This window comes from Sminthopsis crassicaudata, chromosome 4 (assembly GCF_048593235.1).
Source record: "Sminthopsis crassicaudata isolate SCR6 chromosome 4, ASM4859323v1, whole genome shotgun sequence".
NCBI lineage: Eukaryota > Metazoa > Chordata > Mammalia > Dasyuromorphia > Dasyuridae > Sminthopsis > Sminthopsis crassicaudata.
Window position 1 is genome coordinate 307203054 of NC_133620.1, and position 24247 is coordinate 307227300.

General features: G+C 35.6%; 1 protein-coding gene across 4 annotated transcripts in view; it reads left to right on the forward strand.

The window, feature by feature from the left end:
- The window catches only part of LOC141541017 (zinc finger and SCAN domain-containing protein 23-like), a 31509-nt gene extending 8664 nt beyond the window's left edge, over nucleotides 1-22845 (forward strand). For 3 of the 4 annotated variants that reach the window (XM_074265062.1, XM_074265064.1, XM_074265063.1), the window contains exon 4: nucleotides 11376-22845. In XM_074265062.1, the coding sequence (XP_074121163.1) occupies nucleotides 11376-12175 (800 nt within the window). In that variant the 3' untranslated portion in view covers nucleotides 12176-22845. Of the gene's footprint in view, nucleotides 1-2759; nucleotides 2801-11375 lie in introns of all 4 variants that reach the window. The other variant, XM_074265065.1, reaches the window with a different exon arrangement.
- Nucleotides 22846-24247: the final 1402 nt, after the last annotated feature.

Consider the following 24247-nt stretch of genomic DNA (forward strand, 5'->3'; position numbering starts at 1 on the left):
ACTCTTGGTTTTATTTATTAATTCAATAGTTTTTTTACTTTCAATATTATTGATTTTTTCCTTTTAATTTTAGAATTTCAAGTTTAGTATTTGGTTGAGGGTTTTTAATTTGGTCTTTTTCTAGCTTTTTAAGTTTTAGGCCCAATTCATTGATCTTCTCTTTCTCTGTTTTATTCAAGTAAGCCTCTAAAGATATAAAAATTCCCCTTATTACTGCTTTAGCTGCATCCCACAAATTTTGGTATGATGTCTCATCGTTGTCATTATCTTGGGTGAAATTATTAATTGTTTCTATAATTTGCTGTTTCACCCAATCATTCTTTAAGATGAGATTATTTAATTTCCAATTACATTTTGATCTATTTACCCCTAACTTCTTGTTGAATGTTGCTTTCATTGCATTGTGATCTGAGAAGGCATTTATTATTTCTGCCTTCCTACATTTAATTTTGAGATCTTTATGTCCTAATATATGGTCAATTTTTGTATAGGTTCCATGAATTGCTGAGAAGAAAGTATACTCCTTTCTATCACCATTCAGTTTTCTCCAAAGATCTATCATACCTAATTTTTCTTTTTTTTTTTTTTTTTTTTTTTTTTTTTTTTTTTGAGGCTGGGGTTAAGTGACTTGCCCAGGGTCACACAGCTAGGAAGTGTTAAGTGTCTGAGATCAGATTTGAACTCAGGTCCTCCTGAATTCAGGGCTGGTGCTCTATCCACTGCATCACCTAGCTGCCCCTTTCTTATTTGTTTTGTGGTCTGATTTGTCTAATTCTGAGAGTGCAAGGTTGAGATCTCCCACTATTATAGTTTTGCTGTCTATTTCTTCTTGCAACTCTCTTAACTTCTCCTTTAGGAAGTTAGATGCTGTACCACTTGGTGCATATATGTTTAGTATTGATATGGTTTCATTGTCTATGCTACCCTTTAGCAAGATATAGTTTCCTTCCTTATCTCTTTTAATTAGATCAATTTCTTCTTTTGCTTGATCTGAGATAAGGATCGCCACCCCTGCTTTTTTGACTTCACTTGAAGCAAAATAGATTTTGCTCCAACCTTTTACCTTTACTCTATATGTATCTCCCTGCTTTAAATGTGTTTCCTATAAACAACATATTGTAGGGTTCTGACTTTTGATCCAGTCTGCTATCCATCTCTGCTTAATGGGAGAGTTCATCCCATTCACATTTACAGTTAAAATTACTAATTCTGTATTTCCTGCCATCATATTATCCCCTTATTATCCTTTTTTTCCCCCTTGACCCCTCTGAACCCCTTCCCCAGTATTAAACTCATGGACCCCATTTGTGTCACTCAGTCCTCCCTTTTTAAGTATCCCTACCCCCTCCTTTTAAGTCCCTTCCCGTTTCTTGTACCCTTCCCTTATTACTCTTTTCCTTTTTCCTTTTCCTCTCCTTCCTTTTAATGAGGTGAGAGAGAATTCTCTGAAAAACAAATATGTCAATTATTTATTCTTTGAGCCTACTCTGATGAGTAAGATTCACAGTTTTCCTCCCCCTCTCTAAATTCCCTCAGATATGGTAAATTTTCTTTGCCTCTTCCTGAGGCAATTTTGTTTTTTAGTGAGTTATTTTCTTTTTCCAATTCAGAAATCCTACTTTCTTGGGAATTCTTTATCTTTTCCAATTCACAAGATCCTACTTTCCTGTGATTTTTTAACCTTTTCCAATTCACAAATTTTGTTTCCCTACACTTCCTGTGAATTCTTTATCTTTTCCAATTCAAATTTCCGGACATTGTTACTCTATCATAACTTCTCTTTCCTTTCCCCATTTTTCTTCCAACTCTCTTAACTTTTTAATAGTCTCTTCTAGGAGAGAGTTATGTGATGGGGGCCAGGTATAATTCCCCTTTAGGGTATTACCTGGAAACTGTCTGCTGTTAGCCTCCTCAGGTTTGGAAACTCGTTCTTTTTCTGTATAGAAGCTGTCAATTGTTCTCTTCAATTTTTTCCTCATTTTTAAAAACCTATGGGGTCTGCCTTCAGGGTGGGGAATTTACCAGCTTCCTTGCAGAACAAGGTTAGCATGGATTGCAGCTGTCTTGTGAATGGGCTGCAAAGGTAAGTGGGAGTTCTGGGAGAGAGTTCCCCTCCCCACACTGGAAATGCCTCAGAGGTGGTTAGCATGGCTGTGCTGTGTGGAGTGCCCAGTGAAGAACCCCTGCTGTGTGGTCTAGCAACTGCCCTGAGGGTAGAGACTGATCAGTGAAAGTGTCACAACCCCAGGCTTTGGATATTAGCAACTGACCAGTGAAAAGCCCCAGTGCACAGACCAGGAAGCACAATTGCTGCTGTAGGAGTTTTGCTGCTGTGGGAGTTTCACTGCTATGGAAGTTCCACTGCCTCAGGCTGAGCCCCCCACTGTGTGGATTAGAGGCTGCTCCAGGCTGTTTCCCCCCCCCCCCCCCCCCCCCCCCCCCCGCAGGTTCTTAACTGCCCCAGGGAATAGCTCCATGCAGCAGAAGGTAGCTGCATAGTCATGCCTCGATCTGTGTTGAGTCACTTCCAGTTTGGGGTAGTTATAGGTTCTGGCATATATATATATATTTTTTTTTAATGTGACTTTGATTTCTCTACTGATCTGCTGTTTTGCAAGCAGAGTAGAGCTATCAGCCTATGCCAGATTCCTCTGTCTCAGTAGCTTTTCTAACCCCAGAGGCCTCCCCAGTCCATTTGGCATAGTATGCTAGCCTTTAGTCTAACCCTGTCTGTGCCGGTCTTTTTCTTCACCCTTCAGGACCGACCTTTTCTGACGAAATTCCAGATTCTCTTCGGCTGGTAAGTTGTGCTTCTAATCTTTGTGGTTTTTACCAGTCCAGTGCTATTTGTGAGGCTGAGTTAAATAGTTGGTATTGAGGGTAAGAGGGAGCTTAGAAATTTGTGTGTATCTTCTCTGCCATCTTGGCTCCTCCCTCCCTCATATTTTCTTTGACTTTGAAATTTTGAATCTGGAATTTACATGCTAAAATAATCTTTCATTTTCAAATTAAGTATTTTTCAATTAAGAGAAATCTGTTTTCTCTCCCTCCTACCACCTTCTCTCCTAAAAAAAAAAAAAAAAAAAAAAAAAAAAAATTTGGTAACAAATGTGCAAAGTCAATCAAAACAAATTTTTATATTAGCCACATTCAAGCCTATCTAATTGATTCTGCCTTTTTAATCTTTCATCTTCATGTCAGCAGATGGATAGCATTCTTTATTATCAGTATTTGGAATTCTTGGTTGGTCATTGCTTTGATCAGTCCCTAAGTCTTTTCGAGTTGTTCATTTTTGCAGTGTTGTTGTTATATCAGTTGTTCTTCTTTTACTCCTTACTTCATTCTGATAAAGTAATGCAAGTGTCAGTAGATTTCAAAAAATAATCTCTCTCAATCCACTCATTTGACTGATCTTTCTCCATACATCATATTTTTCTTTGATTTTAGTTTCCTCCTTGATTCCACAAGCATTTATTGAACAGATATCATGCACAAATAGATGCAGAAGAAAATAGTAAAAGATGGTTCCAGGAAAATATTACTTGTGCTTCATTCTTTTATCCTTTCTCCTACTCAGATTTTTGCTAGTTTTATGTACACATACATGCGCATGCATGCACAAAACCTTTTTTAAATTCAACAGGCAAATATTAAGGAATTTACATTTGTTGAAGATAAAATATTAATACCATATCTTGCTTTTTAGACAGGTCTACTGATATAGTCATTATTAATTTAACCTTAATCTAAATTCAAATAATTCTATTTTTGAGAGAGATGTCTAAATCAGTTACCTCCCTTCTTGCCATTAGAAATGTCTCTAATCTAACAGAATTTAAAGTAACATTTATAGGAATCTTGAAAAAGAGAAAGGTTACAATATAATAAAATACTATTTTAAATTAACATTCTATCCCACCTTAAAGAACAATCAATCTTCCACTAAAATTACCCAATTCCTTCTTTGACTACACTTCTCTGGTACTCCCCTGACTAATTGGAAGGGACCTTTGCCTAGTGATCAAGGCCATAATTCCTTCAAAATAGGAAAAATGCCCTTAGATAGTTCACAATTCATCCCTTCTATAGATGGGAAAAAGTTAATCTTAACTAGACCACTGTTGGGCTTTACTATCTTAGTCCAAAGCTCTTTGGTGACTCTGGAAGAGAGAGTGAGGCTGACAACTTTGTGCAACTTTGCCTCACAGTTGGAACAAATTGCTTTCATCTGCCCATTCCTCCAGGGGAAGTCTTCTCATGCTTGGGATAGATATCTACATAACTCACTGACAGTTTTGAGGCCCTGATTACCCTCAACCTAGTTTAACCTATCTGCTAAGATGGTTTATTAGGGTGTGACTGCTGTGTAAACTATAACTTCTTGGAGTCACAAGTGAGAGCTTAGTGCCAGATAGATAGTATAGATAGAGAATTTAATTCTAAATTGTGATATTCTTCTTCTCTAAATTACGATCATTCTCTTGGGGCAGGTTTCTTGGAGAGTTTCTGGAGGCAGCCTTAGTTTCAGTTCAGTTCAATAATCCCAAAATGCAGCCAGGAGTTAAAGTCCAGATCCTCTATTGTGTCCTTCAAAATCCTGAATCTTCTCCTGGGGCCTGGTTAGCTTTAGTAGAGGCCTATCTCTCTTCTTGACTCCCGAGAGCTCTTGCCCCAATGTCTCCAAATCCAAAGGTTAGTCCTTCAAGTCTCCAGCCTCTCGATGTCTCCAGCCAGCACGAAGGTTGAAGTTGGAATGAATCAGACTCCTCCTCCCAGTGAGTTGGCTTGTGGGTACTTCCTGGGCTTGTGGGAGCTCCTTTAAAAATATTCTCTCTTAAAGGTGTGAATCTCATAGAATTCTAATAAATATATTACTGAACTAGAGAATTGTTAAGTACCATGCTAAATTAGATAATTACATCCATTCCAGTGACTTAGCACCTTGTAAAAATCCTAACACTAAATGACTTTTTCTTCTTGCCTTCTGCTCTACCATTGCTTGGTGCTTAACTCCAGCACCTATTCACTTTCCTTATTATTTCCTTTGGCCATATTCTTAAGGCAAAAGAATGTGTTTTAGATTTATTTACAAATGAATAAAGTAGCATACAGATATATCAAGAAATACATTGGTAGAAATTAATTGGGTTATTGATCCATCAAAGTATTACAGTTTTAAAGATTTCAGGTACTTTAAAGAGGATATAAAAGAATAGACTACTTGATTCTTAAACTTTTAAATTAGTTTTTCCAGCTTAAAATATTTGCCTATTGACTTCCTTCATATCTCAGTTCTATCATCTGCAAGAAGCCTTTCGTAGTCCTCCTTAATCTTTGTGCTTTCCATATGAGATTATTTCCAATTTATCCTGTATAAATCTTACTTGTACAGGACAGCCAAGGCTATTTTTGCCTTTCTATCTCCAGCTCTTAACCTAGTGTTTGATATAGAAGTGCTTCATTAATGTTTTTTGATTTATTAGCTGACTCAAGGCCTCAACCCCACACCATTGCTGTGACCATATCTACTATTTTTTATCTCTCTCTCCCAAGATCTTTTGCCCCTCCATAAACTAAAACACCATCACATTGCTCGAGGGTTCACCTACCTGAGTTTTTAGGACAGAATTTATTCATCTACTCTGTAATTCTAGGTTTACTTTCAGCCATTAATTAAACTTATTCATTGGAGCCAAGCTTCTGGTGTTCTACCTAGTTTTCTATATTTTCAGTTAGCTAGAATTTTCACCAGCTGTTCAACTATCTGGAATCCTCTCTCTTCTTGTCTGTGACTTCTTGGATTCTATCAAGTCTCACCTAATGCAAGAAATTTTTACTGTCACCCTTAATGCTAGGGCCTTCTCTCTAAGATAATTTTCAACTTATCCTGAAGGTATCTTTTTTCTTTCTTTCTTTTCTTTTCTTTTCTTTTTTCTTTTTTCTTTTTTTTTTTTTTTTTTTTTTTTTTTTTTGGCATATGGTTATATACATGTTGTCTCCCTGTTGTGATTGAAATTAAACTGAGCCATAAAGTTCTGAACATAATCTATTTATTTATTTTTTTATCTGAGGCCAAATTTGAACTCGGATCCTTCTGACTTCACGGCTGGTGCTCTATCCAATAGGCCACCTAGCTACCCAATCAATTTATTTATAGGGCTAGCAGTAACCAACTAAATGTTCTTTTAGCTCCTCAGTAAGCTAGGATTGCTAATGAACCCAGTCTTTTAGTTTCGGGAAATACAAGAGAATAAATAACATGAAGTATCACCAATGGAAAACAACATGATTGTTATAAATTCTGAAGATCATAGATATGGAAAACAGTATGATTGGATGGAATTTAGGAATGCAAGACTATCAGCCATCCCTCCTTCCATTTTGTTGCTATAGTGGTAATCATCTGCATGTTAGTGTCATAGCAACAACAAACCAGACTTTACTGAAGGACAGCCAGCATTGAAGAGAGAATATATTTACTAGTGCATCCCTGCATTTTGCAGCACTTATTTAGCAAGATAATAGATCCCTCTTTATAATGCATGGATATATAAAAATCATTAATAATAGATCTCCCATAATTGTGCATAAGCAGTTAGATGTGAATAGATAATATTTTACTTTGAATTAAGGTAATTTTATGAGACAGCTTAGCTTAGAGATGAAAGCTGAACTTCTAAGTTCATTAATTTAACTCAGAGACAAAGAAACATAGCTTAGATAGTATCAGAATAGAATCAATTATAAAATGGAATCAAATATAAAACACTAAATCAACATTTGATTTTCTCGACCCTATTGGATGATGGACTCCTTGAAGACAGGAGCTGTTTTTGCCCTTCTTTGTATCCCCAATACTTAATATGGTACCTAGCATATAGAAGGTTCTTTAATAAGTACTTGCTGACTTGACTACTTACAAATTTTACCTTCTTCATCCTGAAATAGAGAATGGCTAAAAAGAACTAGTACACATACCTTTTGTTCAAATATTTATTTGTATGTGTGTTTTAATCCCCTCTCTCCCTTTCCCCCTTCCCCCTGATAAACCTTTAGCTCTGTGGTAAGGGAACATATTTTATCTAGACTTGTTATGCTCCTAGTGTTTAACAAGATTTCTCTGGTGCTTTGCAAGTGCTTATTGAGTGAACTAAAGTGTTTTCTATCACACATAAAATTTAATTTGAATTTTACTTCATTCCCATGGTTCATAAAAGTTATTTTTATTGCATATATGCTCATAAACTTTAATTTTTCATTTGTCTTCCTCCATTAATCCAGAATCTCTTTAGAATTCTTTTGTTACCCTTCACCTTATTCTAAATAGAGTTGAGAGAAGAGAATATAACCTTCCTGATTTACCCCTTTTAAAGTGATTTTCTCCCTGCAGTTTGTATGTAGGCATGTGTTTTTAAAATAGAAAAGTGATTGAATATACATATCCATTATACCTCCTTAGGCCAAGAGTTCCTATCCTTTTGATATGTTTGTCGACTGCTACCACAGTTTTGATGAACCTACTGTAACTTTCCTATCCCAAGCCATTAATCTTAACTCTATATATCTTATTCCTCCTATTCTGGTCACTGCTATCATCTCCATTCCTCCTCCCCAGCATTCCCTTTCTTAACTTTTCATTCAATTAGGTTTTCACCCATTTCCAAGCCTCCTTTGCCTCCCATTTTTTCCGTGACTTCCTTGTTTGCGTCCATCCATTACTTATTTCTTATGTCCTTATTACTACAGGATCATAGAATTCAAATGATTCCAATAAATTTGATTTAATAACCTGACTTACTTTTTAAAATGTGAATATTTTAAGAACCAGGAATTATCTGGTTGATATTGATGACCAGTATGCAATTCAGGTGAATCTTATGAGGACAAATAACATTTCCAGGAAAAACTAAAAAATTACAAAAAAATTTGTTTAGTCAAGAAATTGAAAACCTTACGGGGACCAAAAGGTGAATTTATCACTCTTTTCATTCTAAAACAGAGAATTCAGATGAAAACATAAGATATAAGAAATGAAACTATGTCTCAATAAACCTGGTAAACAATCCCAGCTGTGAACAACTTTTCATCCCTCCAGCTCCAGGCATATTTTGTCTGTCTTCAGTATATCACTACAAAGAAGAAGAAAGTGGATAGTTTATTTATTTATTTATTTATTTTAAATTTTTTATTTTATTTTATAATTATAACATTTTTTGACAGTACATATGCATGGGTAATTTTTTACAACATTATCCCTTGCACTTACTTCTATTCAGATTTTTTCCCTTCCTCCCCCAACCCCCTCCCCCAGATGGCAAGCAGTTTTATATATGTTAAATATATTACAGTATAATTTAGATACAATATATGTGTGTAGAACCGAATTTTTTTTTGCACAGGAAGAATTGGATTCAGAAGGTAAAAATAACAGTTTACATTCATTTCCCAGTGTTCCTTTTCTGGATGTAGCTGGTTCTGTCCATCATTAATCAATTGGAATTGGATTAGCTCTTCTCTATGTTGAAGAAATCCACTTCCATCAGCATACATCCTCGTACAGTATCATTGTTGAAGTGTATAATGATCTTCTGGTTCTGCTCGTTTCACTCAGCATCAGTTGATGTAAGTCTCTCCAAGCCTCTCTGTATTTCTCCTGTTGGTCATTTCTTATAGAACAATAATATTCCATAACATTCATATACCATAGTTTACCCAACCATTCTCCAATTGATGGACATCCATTCATCTTCCAGCTTCTAGCCGCTATGAAAAGGGCTGCCACAAACGTTTTGGCACATACAGGACCCTTTCCCTTCTTTAGTAGTTCCTTGGGGTATAAGCCCAGTAGTAGTATGGCTGGGTCAAAGGGTATGCACATTTTGATAACTTTTTGGGCATAATTCCAGATTGCTCTCCAGAATGGTTGGATTCTTTCACAACTCCACCAACAATGCATCAGTGTCCCAATTTTCCCACAGCCCCTCCAACATTCATCGTTATTTGTTCCTGTCATCTTAGCCAATCTGACAGGTGTGTAATGATACCTCAGAGTTGTCTTAATTTGCATTTCTCTGATCAATAGTGATTTGGAACACTCTTTCATATGAGTGGAAATAGTTTTAATTTCATCATCTGAAAATTGTCTGTTCATATCCTTTGACCATTTATCAATTGGAGAATGGCTTGATTTCTTATAAATTAAAGTCAATTCTCTGTATATTTTGGAGATGAGGCCTTTATCAGAACCTTTAACTGTAAAAATTTTTTCCCAATTTGTTACTTCCCTTCTAATCTTGTTTGCATTAGTTTTGTTTGTGCAGAAACTTTTTAATTTGGTGTAATCAAAATGTTCTATTTTGTGATCAATAATGGTCTCTAGTTCTCCCTTGGACACAAACTCCTTCCTCCTCCACAAGTCTGAGAGGTAAACCATCCCATGTTCCTCCAATTTATTTATGATTTCGTTCTTTATGCCTAAATCTTGGACCCATTTTGATCTAATCTTAGTATGTGGTGTTAAATGTGGGTCCATGCCTAGTTTCTGCCATACTAATTTCCAGTTTTCCCAGCAGTTTTTGTCAAATAATGAATTCTTATCCCAAAATTTGGGATCTTTGGGTTTGTCAAAGATTAGATTGCTATTTTTATTCACTATCTTGCCCTGTGAACCTAACCTATGCCACTGATCAACTAGTCTATTTCTTAGCCAATACCAAATGGTTTTGGTGACTGTTGCTTTATAATATAGCTTTAAATCAGATACACTTAGACCACCTTCCTCTGACTTTTTTTTCATTAGTTCCCTTGCAATTCTCGACCTTTTATTCTTCCATATGAATTTTGTTGTTAGTTTTTCTAGGTCATTAAAATAGTTTCTTGGGAGTCTGATTAGTATAGCACTAAATAAATAGATTAGTTTGGGGAGTATTGTCATCTTTATTATATTTGCTCGGCCTATCCAAGAACACTGAATGTCTTTCCAATTATTTAAATCTGACTTTATTTTTGTGGCAAGTGTTTTGTAATTTTGCTCATATAATTCCTGACTCTCCTTTGGTAGATATATTCCCAAATATTTGATACTATCGACTGTTATTTTGAATGGAATTTCTCTTTGTATCTCTTGATGTTGGATTGTGTTGGTAATATATAAAAATCCTGAGGATTTATGTGGATTTATTTTGTATCCTGCGACTTTGCTAAAATTCTGAATTATTTCTAATAGCTTTTTAGCAGAGTCTTTGGGGTTCTCTAAGTATACCATCATGTCATCGATAGTTTATTCTTGAAGTAGAGCATTAACCTACTTTAGAAACAAACTAAATAAAAAACCTCTTAACAAATTGCTCACATTGCTTAAATGGAATATTCTTTGTGGTTATTTCTAATCCTTCTAATTGCTAGTTATCTACTTCTCAAAAAAAAAGGTGTATATAGTTTACATTATTTTGCAAATATTTATTTATATGTTCATTTGCTGTATTCCTCAACAGAATATAAATTCTGCTGGGAAGAGACTATTTCTCTTTATTTTTATTTTGTGTTGTACTCCCAGGACCCAGTACAGGATGTGGTACTTAGTAGGCACTGAATAAATACTTGTTGATTGCCTGATGAAATAAAATAAAATAAATTGAGGATATTTTGAGCTTTAAGTAGTGATAAAATCAAGTAAACTCACAATTACAATTTTTAAAAGTTTTATTCACATTTTTTGTATCACCCTCATTTCAAAATTTTTCATTCTCTTATCTTTTCCCAGAAAAGTATATTTACAATTAATTGACTTTTTAAAAAGACTTTCAAATATAGATCTCTATATAACAGTTTAGTTACTTACCCTTTTTGTAGGTAAATAATCTAAACTATCTGAAACTATCTAGAACAGATGGTTATTTTCTTCTTGGAGATCAAAAGGTCAAACAACACAACTTTATTGTTCTATTTAATTATCTACATGTTTTAAAAAATATTCTTTCCCATAATTTCCTATAATTAATCAAAATTTGCTTTCATCTAGAACTCTCAATAGATATTTAAAATAACTAATTTATCATTTCTTTCATAAAACTTATTTATATATTTAAGGATCATAATTTCATCCCATAGACTGCTTATGGATTGATTAGCAGTCTATGGGATGAAATTATGATCCTTAAATATATCAATCCATATTGTTAGCTTTTCTTCATTGCTTTAATTGCTTTTGTCAGTTATTCCTCAAACCTCTGTAAGTTGACTCATTATCCCTTTCCCATATTACTACTTTGTTTTCATTAGTAAACATAGACATTTTTAGTATTCTTGGTGTTTCATTTCAATCTTTTTTTGTCTTTCTGAGAATTTATGACATTTTCTTGATTTTTTTATTTTAGGCATTCATAATCAGACTGAGGAACACTTAACTCCAAAGCAAGAAATTTCTATAGAAAAAGAACTGCATGAAGATATCTCTGGAAATCTTAATGGGAATATTCCACAGGTTTCAGAATGTGAAAAACACTTTAAGGGTAGATTAAGAAAAAAGAAGGAAAATCTTCTGGGCCTGAAACAACATAAAGATAATGAATGGGGAAAAAATTTTACTTGGAACTCGGGCTTCAATAGGAATCAAAGCACTTATTCTACAGAAAAACCCTGTGGATGTGATGGATGTGAGAAAGCCTTCAGTCAGAGTTCACATCTTTTTAATCATCAGAGAATTAATACTGGAGAGAAACCCTATGGATGTGAGGAGTGTGGAAAAGCCTTCAGTTATAGCTCACACCTTATTCTTCATCGGAGAATCCACACTGGGGAGAAGCCTTATGAGTGTGTTGAGTGTGGGAAATCATTTAGTCAGAGTTCCAGTCTTATCCAGCATCAAAGAATCCACACTGGGGAGAAACCCTATCCATGTAATCAGTGTAGTAAAAGTTTCAGTCGAAGCTCAAATCGTATTTTACATCAGAGGATCCATACGGGAGAGAAACCTTATGAGTGTGATAAGTGTGGAAAAGCTTTCAGACAGAAATCTGCCCTTGTTCTACATCAGAGAATACATACAGGAGAGAAACCTTATGAATGTGAAGAATGTGGGAAAGCCTTCAGTCAGAGCACAAATCTTATTAAACATCAAAGAAGCCACAGTGGAGAAAAAAATCCTTTAAACATCATGAGTATGGGAAAACTTTGAGTTAGAATCTGAGTCTTTGTTATTAGTAAAAAAAACAAAAAAAACACTGGAGAAAATTCCTTCTTGTAATCACCATAGTTTAAAATGTTGTTACTCATAGATTTACTAAAAGTCTCTCCAGACAGAAGCTCCATTAATATAACAAATAAAGAAAAAAAAAAGTTAAAAAAAAACAACAACATCGAAATCTTGTCTACCAATATTGGTAATGTTTTGTAAGTCAGTCAACAACCATTAAGCATCTACTTTATGGGGATTTCAATATAAATACAAAAGAAAAGACCTCCTACTTTCAAAGTGCTTACATTCTACTTAGAGGATTTATATGTTTTCAATAAGTATAACCCTAGCCTTTTTCTTGAAAATTTGTTTTAAAATTATTTACATGGGATCACATTCTACTTCCAAATGTTCATTCCTACTCTTACTGTAAATGATAAAATTATTAGGATCCTCTGTTGTCAGAATTCACTCTTTGAACCAACAGTTTGTCAGTAAGTGTGAGATCTCTTGATTATTAAATGCTTCTTATAAAGACCAAATAACCTCTTTCAACTATTCTATTATGTATTAATACAGTATTCTGAATATAGGAATCAAAGTTTTCAAAAGAAAGAAGTGTTTTGCAGAGTAGAATGAAAAACTTTTCCAGTGTGGAAGTTTTTGAGGCTTTATAGTGCATGATTGATATGCTACAGATCAAACACCATTAACACTAAATTAGCTCCTAAATGTTTCATTATGGTGTTTAAAGTGAATTTTATAATATCACAATTCACTTGTTTTCTTATTTAATGGATACTTGCACATTTCAATAAATTTATGTAATTACTGCCTTTATTTCACCTTAGTAATGCCTAGGTATACATTTTTTAAATGGTTGGCCTTAAAATCAGAAAGCTTTGGATTCAAGTTTTCCCTTTGACATCCTGTCTGTCCTTGGACAAGTTACTTAACCTCTTAGTACACCCCACCACCACCAGGCAACTCTTTGAGACAATATATTATTTACAATAATCTTGATCTATTTTCACCGGAACTCTCTTCACTGATGAAATTACAGTTCTGGTCAAATAAACAAGTAAAAGAGAATTTCCTGGTTATTGATAAGGTACTATATTTAGGCAGTATTTCAGCTTTTGTTTGCTGTATTTGTGTGCTGAGCATGTCACTATCGCTCGGCATTCTTTTACTAAGGGGAAAGGGTGAATATGTTCTGAGGATTATATGGGGAAAGAAATGACAGATCATATGGGTAGGGAGAGTATCAAAAATCAAGAGAGGGACATTTTAATCTGGAAGGAAAGAAAAGATAATTTCAAATAGCAACTGAATTTTTTAAGCATTCCTGTTTTTAAATGACCATTATAAGAATACTAATATGATTATCAACATTTTATGCATCCATGGCAATAATTCTCCTCAGAAATGTTTTTTTGAACTTGTTCTTTCTATTCCCACTGCTACGACCCTCTTTTTTTTTTTTTTTGGCCAGGACTTTTGTAACATTCCTGTATTCTATCATTGCCTGTCTCATCCCAGTGGATCTGCACAAGATTAATCTTTATTTGAAACTTTATTCATGAAAATAAATCCAGATTCCTTAGCTTGACATTCAAGACCCTTATCTCAACTTTCTAGCCTTTACTGTTGCTCTGTAGCCTTAACTTTTTACTCTTTTTTAACATTTACTGTTGCTTTCGCCAAACACTATTTTATATCATTTCCCAAACACTCTGTACTTTCTTAACCTTCACAACTTTGCTTATATCATTCTCTCAGCTTTTAATACTCTGCCCTTAAGTCTCTGTCCATACAACTTCTACCTGTCTTTCAAAGCCCAAATCAAATGCTGCCTCCTTATGAAACTCTGCCTGATTGCTAAAATTTTAATTTTTCTCTCTCTGAATTCTTAAGGTTTTGATTATAAACTTCTCTTTAAGCACTTATTCTTCCTTGTATTATATCTGCACATGTCATAAATTAGATTGCAAATCCCTTGAAAAAACTATGTATCCCTTTCACAGCCAAACATATAGATACAAAATAAATACTTGTTGCATGAGTGAGATATAAGGTTCTTACCTATAAATTAACTTGAGAAAGTATTTCATTGGCTCATATTGTATAGGCCATTGATGCCTGAAGTTTAAATGGGCAAAACTAAAGTACATTCATAGTAGTCATATCAGTAGCAAATAGCAAAGTCTAGATTAAAACTGTGGTTCCACACACTCCCAAGTTAATCACCGTTTCTATTGTACCATACTACTTATCAAAGTAAAATGTAGAAGGCTTTATTGTAATGAACTGCTATTACTCCATTCTTGCAGAGTAAGAGTATATGATATAATTCTTGATTTCTTATCTAAGAGTTAACATTCATGAACACACAAGACATATCAAGAAAACACAAAGACATACAATAAGGGAAGTTAGCTGTTAAATCTGTTACCATTTTTTTTTTTTATGCTGGATAAATACAATTTTAGAAATAAATGCCAGCACACTTCATAAACTTCAGAGGATTATAAAGTCACTGTTGGAAACTACTTCAGAGATTAATTAGTTCATATAGCTTCTGCCTGAACAAGAATAACCTTCAACTCTTTTCCCAGGAAATAGTTTTCTAGCTCAAGGTTGATCTCTGAAAAATTTTTACTTTTATATATTTCTGAAGTTTTAGTTTGAATTCAAATTTGCCTCTTTGAAGCTCCATTGATTCTAGTTTTGCCCTCTGGGTCCAAACAAAACAAGGTTAATCCATTTTCCCCATAACTTTTCAATTAATATTTCTTACAAATATTCCCTTGCTTTAGGTTAAACATCTTGGTTTCTTCAAATGGCCCTGATGTAATCAAAACATAACTTTTAGTGTGGCTCCTTGTCTTGAAACTTTCTAAGTAACATGCTTTCAGCATATTCTAGGTCAGCGCTTCTCAAACTTTTTGGTCTACAGAGCCTTTTAAATTCTTAAAAATTATTGAGGATTATTTCAAAGAGCTTTTGTTTATATGGATTGTATTCTTTTTTCTATTGATAGAAACCATATTAGAAATTTAAATGCCTTATCATGAAAAATAGTTCTAACTTCATAGATTCCATGAAAGTATCTCAGGGACCATTTCTAAAATGTGTGCTGTAACTGTTGCAAAAGAACTTTAATAATCCTTGCTCTGAATCTTTTGTTTCTGTAATACCTGGTGCTTCTCATATGTGAGCCCCCAAAAAACTATCTTAAGTTTAAGAAACTTTATGGATAAACATTCACTAAAAATCTTAGATTCTGAATGCCAAGTATTTTGTTTAAAAGAGAATAAATCAGTTCAAATTTCAACAAGATAACAAGTGGGAAGAAAAATTTGCCCCATTAATGATTATATGATCATATGCTATCACACTGTCAGTGGGGAAAGAGGACACATGCAAGGAACCTGCATGATCAGGGGTCACATATTTAGGGAATATATATATGGCCAAGGAACATATATGAAAGAATACACACATAGGGAACATGCAAAAAGACATAAGTAATTAAATCCCTGACAATACACATCCTTCATGATGCAGAGTAGTGAACATCAACTGTTATCACAATAATTATTTGCTATTTTCTGCTTGGTATCTACACTGAAGTGCTTCTCTTTGCTGGTCTTAAGCTGTGTTATCTTTTATAACTTTAGCTTATTATTCCTATTTTTGTCCTTTGGTACAAAACAAATCTATTTTTCCACATCTTTCAAATACTTGAAGAAAGCTATTATGTGCCAGAACTATTTTTCTCCCAAATTTTCTCCCTCATTTCTTTCAACTGATTCTCACATGACATGGACATAAGACTTCTCCATCCTTTGCCTTCCTTTCTAGCTTATTAATGTTTTTCCTAAATTAAGGCTCCAAGGATCTGAACATAATACTTCATTTTTAAAAAATTGTTTTCAATTTCAAATTTCCTCCCTCCTACTCCTTCCTGACCCATCAAGAATATAGGAAATATCTTACATATTATACATGAAGTTATGTAAAACATTTCCATATTAGCCATGTTGTGGAGGAAAAATAAAAGTGAAGAAAAAAATCAGTTTGCCCTTGTCTTTGGAGCTAGATAGAATATTCTGTTATGAATCCTTTGAAATTTTCATGGATTATTATATTGATCAGAGTAGCTAAGTTTTTCACAATTGTTGTTACAATATTGCTGTTACTTTGTACAATGTTCTTCTAGTTCTGTTCACTTCACTGCAATAGAGGTTAAATATGTACAGTTCTTCTAAACATATTTCCACATTTATGCTGCACAAGAAAATTCAGATCAAAAAGTGTAATGTTTTGGTTAGTTTGCTGGAGGTCTTTCAGACCAGTCTTCATTTCAGCAGAGTAATTATCTCCTTCACAGTCTATCTCCTTCATATCTCCTTCACTTGGGATTTGGCTAGCTTTCTGCGGGGCCTTCAGACAGGACTTAATTTCAGTGGAGAAATGAAGGAGGACAGGCCAACCACCACAAAGGTGGGAGATGGAATGAATGTCCCTCTGATACTGGAGCTCCTCCAGTCCTTGGTCTTCTCTGAGTCTGTCTCCCAGTCTGTCTCTCGGACAGAGTTTGTCCCAATTTATATGCTCTATTATAGTTACATCATTACAATATACTGAATATAAACCAATCATTATATCACTAGGGAACCATTATTTGTTGTAAGATTAATTCAATCATACTGGACTAGAGAACTATTAATCACTATGCTAAACTAGGGAATCATTGTATTATCAATTCCACTGAGTTAACACCTTGTTTAAATCAATCATACAGAGTTACAGCCCTCTACATCTCCTGCTTTCTTTTGTTTTAGAACATAGGTGGTCACATTCTCCCTGACTTCTCAGAAAAGGGGATGAAAACACCATAAAAGTAGGTGATCACACCCTCCCTGATGTTTCAGAGAGATGAAAACACCAAAGGGAAATGGGGAGTCAAACCAGATTAGCGGGTTTCTGAAGAGTCTTACTTGAAACAGGTATACATGAACCCATCAACATGGGAGGTATTACATAAGCACATAACAATATAGCACAGGCTAGTAGTGAGGTTACAAACAACATGAATCAACATGAGAAAGTATACATATCCATAAGTCCTAAAAATAGTCCAAAACCAATATATTGTCCATTACTTCATGTGTCAGAGAATCCAATAATTCCTGCAACTTTGAAGTCCTACAACAATCTTATGTCTCAGAGAATACAATGATTCCTATGGGTTTTCTGTAACAGTCTTATTATCAGCCATGCTCTTTCAGTGTCAGATGTTTCTTTGGTCTTCTCCTTTGTTTCGAGGTTTTTTCTCTTTTTTTGTCTCTCTCTGATAGACAAGAAAAATATGACTTACTGGCACCCATCTGATTCCTTCTCCATCTGTAGAGAGACAAGCAAACCCTCTCCCCCAAGCAGTTAACCTATCTAGTCCCTTCCATTCACCACTTTCTGGATCTCTCCTTCATCACCTGGCAATTACATTGGAGCTGCCTGCACTGGACACTGCCCTTCTGTCGGGTTATAAAAGCTGTATTCTCCCCAGTTATAATCCATCTCTCCCATCTTATGCTGTAATGAGCCAGAACTCCAGAGAAACGTACTTGAAACAAGGTATTAATTCAGAGGAATTGATAAAACAATGGTTATCTAATATAGCATGGTAATTAATAGTTCTCTAGTTCAGTACATGTACTTAGTACTTAATATAGTTCTAAAAGATTCACACCTATGATTATGTAATTATAATAGAGTATATAACCTGGGAAAAACTCAGTGAGAGACATTCATTCCATCTCCCACCTTTGTGGTGACTGGAGATTGGAACAAAAGTCCTTGGACTCAGAGAAACATTCCATCTTTGATCAGGCTCCTGGTGGCTCTCCTTCATTTCTCCACTGAAACCAAGTCCCCTCTAAAGGGCCTCCAGAAAGCTAGCCAGGCCTCAAGTGAAAGGAGACAGACTTTGAAGCAGATAATAAAGAATTTGGACTTTCTCCTTAGCTATTCTTGTGGTGATTATTCTGTTTAAATGAAGGCTCATCCAAAGACCTCCAGAAAACCAATCAGAACATTACAAATTGCTTCTCTGCTGATTGATCATGTCTGAGTATTGAACTTCTAAAAACTCTTTGGGTGTAACCTCGGCTGTCACCATGCCCCACCTGTTTTTTGTTTAAGGTCTTGGAGCTCGGCCCCAACTCTCATTTCCCTGGATCAATCTACATTCTGAGGCCCAGTAGAAGTCCTTATTGCATTTTGGACATGGGGTTTTGGTCTTGTTCTCTCACCTTGTTCTCTTACTGTATCACTATGTCAACAATGAGCTTTCAGATGCCCTACTTTACCACATTGAAAGCATTGACAAGTCTCTCTGGAAGTCCCTTGCGAAGAGGGACCCTGTCTTCCCATTTTCTGCATCATAGTCTGGGTATAAAAGGCATTTGTGCTTATTATCCGGGAGACATAAATATAATATCTGATTCAGCCTATTCAGTAGGTGTGGTACAAAGAATTGCCACAGCCCAAATAAAATTTGTAGCCTCCAATATATATCAGCTCTTTAAAGAGCTTCAAGAGCAAGTGAGAAAGCATCCAGGTAAGATTTATATTTTGCATGTCCATTCCCATAGTGGACTTCCAGGTCCTATTTTTGATGGTAATTCAAAGGCAGATAGCCTTCTAACCATGCTGGCCAGTACTCCTTTATTTCAAGAAGCACAAGAGTCTCATTCTAAATATCATCAGGCTGCCCGAGCTTTACGTTTGCAGTTTGGAATAACAAGAGAAGAAGCTAGGAGCATAGTAAAAGCCTGTACAGCTTGCCTTCCTTTCCATGCTCCTACACTCCCTCCAGGGAAGAACCCTCGTGGTTTGAGACCTAATGAAATTTGGCAAATGGATGTGACCCATTATAAATCTTTTGGTCGTCTATCTTTTATCCATGTCGTGGTAGACACCTTTTCAGGATTCACATTTGCAATACCAGCAGCAAAAGAGACAGCCCGAGTGGTAACTGAATTCCTTATACAAGCATTTGCAATTATGGGTGTGCCCCAAGCAATAAAAACAGACAATGGACCTGCATATACATCTAAACATTTTACACACTTTTGTGCACAGTATAAGATTTTACACACCACGGGCATACCCTTTAATCCTCAAGGGCAGGCAATAGTAGAGAGAAGAAACAGAGATATTAAGACACTCCTCCAAAAACAAAAGAAAGGGGGAGCCACGGGTAACCCTAGAGAACTTCTAAATTTAGTTTTTTAATTTTTGACAAAGATGCACTGGCTCCAGCAGACAGGTTTTATAACTCACCGGAAGGGCAGTGTCCAGTGCGAGCAGCTCCACTGTCTTTAGATAATCGCCAAGTGATGTGGAGAGACCCAGAAAGTGGTGAATGGAAGGGACCAGATAGGTTAACTGCTTGGGGGAGAGGGTTTGCTTGTATCTCTACAGATGGAGAAGGAATCAGATGGGTGCCAACGAGCCGTATTCGCCTTGTCCATTGGAGAGAGACAGAGCAGACCCTTGAAACGAAGGAGAAGGACCAAGAAACATTGGGTGGTTCCGTTGCTGACTGTGCCCACCACTGAAAGAACCTGGCAGTTATGGCGTTTGACCCATGGACATCAAAAACTGTTGGACTTGAAAATCCTCAGGAATCATTGGATTCTCTGAGACATCATAAGACTATTGTAGGACTGAAAGTCCTCAGGAATCATTGGATTCTCTGAGGCATCATAAGACTATTGTAGGACTGAAAGTCCTCAGGAATCATTGGATTCTCTGAGGCATCATAAGACTGTTGCTGGACTTCAAAAACTTGTGGGGATCATTGGATTCCCTAACATATAAAAAGACTGATGTGGGATTTCAAAAACTTGTAGGGATCATTGGATTCCCTAACAGTGAAGCAATGGACAATAGATTGGTTTTGGACTGTTTCTTGGTTGCTGAAGAAGGAGTATGTGTGTCTGGTGTTTACATACCCTCCTTCTAGGACTTCTGGAAATCTCTTACAATACCATGTTGATTTATATTGTTTGTTATATCACTATTTGCATGTACAATTCCTGTTTGTTACACCACATCGAGTCTGCACTGACTGTGGGGAGAGTCACCACTAATAGCCTCTGCATTATTGCTATGTGCTTGTGTAATAACTCCCATGCTGATGGGTTTGTGCATACTTGTCTCTAATAAGGCCCTTCAATCCAGAAACCCGCTAGCAAATCCCCACTTCTCTTTGGTGCTTCTCATCTCCCTTCCTGAGATGTCAGGGAGGGCGTGATTATCTCCTTTTTAGTGCTTTCATCTCCCCTCCTGAGAAGTCAGGGGGGGCGTGATCACCTCCTTTTTGGGGTTCTCATCTCCCTGAAAAGTCAGGGATGGCGCGACCTCCTGTGGTCTAAAACAGCTTCTTATGATCTTTTCTAAAGGAGCATCTTTGTGTAGTCCTACTATAATTATTCTACAAACCTCATTAGCATTTTCTCTAGCAAGTTGTTTTATTATTGTTGCTGTAGCTGCATTTTCACCAATAGTTCTAATGACAGCTGTCTGCAGACATCACACAAAATCAGTAAAGAGTTCATTTGGACCTTGTTCTATTTTCCCTTCTATCTTGTTTTCCTGGGAGGGTGCCCCATGCTTTGATAGCAGCAGCAACAATTTGCTCATATGCTATCAAAGGGTAATTAATCTGTGCTCAACATCTGTATACTGACCTTTATCTGCTAGTTGATCAAAGGTGACTAGTATATTAACTCCAGTCTGCCTATTTTGTTGGTCTTGTATTCTACATAGTTCATTGTACTCAGAAAGCCACAACAAGTTTTGTCCAGGTTCTAAACATGTCCTTGCTATAGATTTCCAATCACTAGGGATTAAAGTTTCATAAGCCAAATTCTCTAATACCATTTTAAGATGATATAGCCCCATAAAGAGTGCAACCCTTTTTCAAATCTTTGATAATTTTCAGATCAAAAGGAGTGTATCTTCTCCTTTGTTGACCTGAAGAGTCAAACTCTTGAATAAGAGGGTATGCCTCTATTAAATCAGATATATCCTGTGCTTTTTTAGCTTTAACTAGTGCCTTTTGTAATCTTGTCATGGGGAGGGGTGTGGACAAAGCTCCTGCATGGATGGTGCTGATGGTGTCACTACCCCTCTCCCTCCTCCTTCTCCCTCCACCCATGAAGGGTTAATTGAGAGGGGTAGGTCAGGGGATGGGGAATGCTCTAATGGCTCCTGCTGTGAAGTACCACATTCCTTAATTTCATCAGCATTGTACTTAACTCCTTTCTTGTCTAATTCTTTATGCTTTTCACCTAGTTTGTCAATATCCTCCCTCTCCTGCTCTTTCTTCTTTTTCCTTATTCTAATATTTATGTAATTCCTTAAAGCCAATTGTATTAAGTTATATGTATAGAATGTTTCTTTAGGAATTGAATTAGAACCATTATCATTGTAATATTCAATTAATTGCTCTCCTACTAGTTTCCACTTGTCTGTCTCTAATTCTTCTTCCTTTGAGAGCCAAGAGATGTGTATTTTAATGTTTTGAAGAGTTCAATGATCTGCTTCCATGTTACAATCAAACCTTGTTTTTTTTAGTTTAATGTTTTCTACACACTTTCAGAAGACTCTTTTCTAAACATTTGTCCCATTTCAGTCAAAACACTAGTTTAGCCCTTAACAAAGTTTCCTTCTTGTCTATTTTTGTACTCCCCCTAATTTCTGGGTCATGGAGACTTTTCCACTGAACTCAGGATCATATCAGTCTGGACTGCTGAGTGTAAACCCTTAGTCCCATGTTCAGGCGCCAAAAAAAAAGGAAAGAAAAAAAATTGAGGGAAAAAAGCAAACAAAAAAAAAAGGTGAAAATGCTATGATGTGATTCACATTTGGTCTCCATAGTCCTCTTTCTGTATGCAAATGGCTCTCTCCATCATAAGTCTATTGGAATTCACCTGAATCACCTCATTGTTAAAAAGAGCTAAGTCCATCATAGTTGATCATCACAAATTCTTATTGCTGCTGTGCATCCACAATATTCTCTTGGTTCTACTCACTTCACTTAGCATCAGTTCATGTAAGCCTCTCCAAGCCTTTCTAAAATCAACCTGTACATTGTTTCTTATAAAAATAATAGTCCATTATATTAATATACTATAACTTATTCAGCCATTCCCCAACTGATGGGTATCTAGTCAGTTTCAAGCTCCTTGTCACTACAAAAAGGACTGCTAAAAATATTTTTTGCACATATGTGTCCTTTTTCCTCTTTGGAGTGCAGAGCCAATAGACATAATGCTGGATCAAAGGATATGTACAATTTGCTAGCCCTTTGGGCATAGTGGAAAAAAGTTTACATTAGACTGGTTATTTGGACTGAGAGTAAAGTCTTTGAAGCCAGACAGGATACAATCAAGGAAATAACCTCTCCCCATTAAACTTCCACATTAAACTTTTCCAAAAAGTGGGAAGAGTAGCTCTTTTTTAGGGATTACATATGGAGTATTCCTACAAGGGTAACACATGTGGCTTGGGGATTTGCATGAAGGGATAGATACATAGAAGCCTTGTAACTAGAGTACACACATGAAAGGGACTCTAAATACTTCAAAGCTGATTATATCTTAAATAAAAATTTAATATTTTTATTAAATATTTTGTTTTATTATATATTTTATTAGATAATTTTATACATTTAAATTATATAATTTATTATGTAATTTCCCCCCTCAATTACATGTTTAAAACAATTTTTGAATATTTTAAAAATAGTTTTGAGTTCCAAATTCTATCCCTGCCTCCCCTTCCCTTTTCTTGAAATGGTAAGCAATCTGATATAGTTTATAGATGTGCATTCATGTAAAATATTCCATATCATTTTGCACAAAAAGACTCAAATTTTTAAAAAAGGAATGAAGAAAGGAAGGAAAGAAGAAAGAAAGAGAGTGAGAGAGGGGGGAAGGGAGGGAGGAAGGAAGAAAGGGAGGAAGGGAAAGAGGGAAAAAGGGAGGGAGGAAAGGAAGAAGGGAGAGAGGGAGGGAGGGAAAAAAAAGATGGGAGAGAGGGAGGGAGGAAAAAAAAGGATGGGAGAGAGGGAAAGAGTAAAGGGGGAGAAGGAAAGGATCCTTGTGCTTGAAGTGAGTTCAAAAAGGATGAGGAATGAGAATGGATTTTTATAATTGGCAATTAAGAGATCATTGGTAACTTTGATGCTTCAATCTGTATTCAAATGCTTTCAGTTCTTTCTCTAGAAGCAAAGAGTATATACTTCATCATGAGTTTTGGGATTGGATCATTGTATTGTTGAGAATAGCTAAGTCATTCACAATTCTTCATCACATAATATCCCTGTTACAATGAATAATATTATTAAAGGAAAATATTAAATTTTAATTAATTAAAGGAAAATATTAAATAATATTAAAGGAAAAAGAAAATATAAAAAACCATGGTGCCTTCTGTTCCTCCTCTACTATAAAGGAAAAAAAAAAAAGTGAAAATGTTGGAGAAAAAGGAAATTACTCTTTATCTCTTTAGAAGTATCAAGTGTCAAATCTCAACAACCTGGTAGTTGATAACTGATACTTTAAAGTTCACAGTGGGTCTCCTATTGCATAATGGTGGTGATGAGCTAAAAAAAAAAAAAAAACAATACCAGGAATCCCTAGGATGATGATATCTCAAGTACAATCACAGATTCTCCTGATATGAAAAGGTGACAATGATCAGGAGAAGCATGGGAAACATCAGAGCCTGATGACATGGATGATGACATTTTCAGAACACTCAGAATTTTGTGTCATGCATTAGGATTATCTGTAGTAAAATGGATGAGGTTATGAACTTCTTCCATTCAATCTATCCCAGTATCACATTTGATAATGAGTTTCTCCCAATACTATCATCCCATTCAGTATTATCCTATTATGTATTCCCTGGATTATCTGGCAAAACCTCTCTAAGAGCTACATCAGAGGAATGACACAGAATCTTAGCCTTCTTACAGAGATTTGTTGA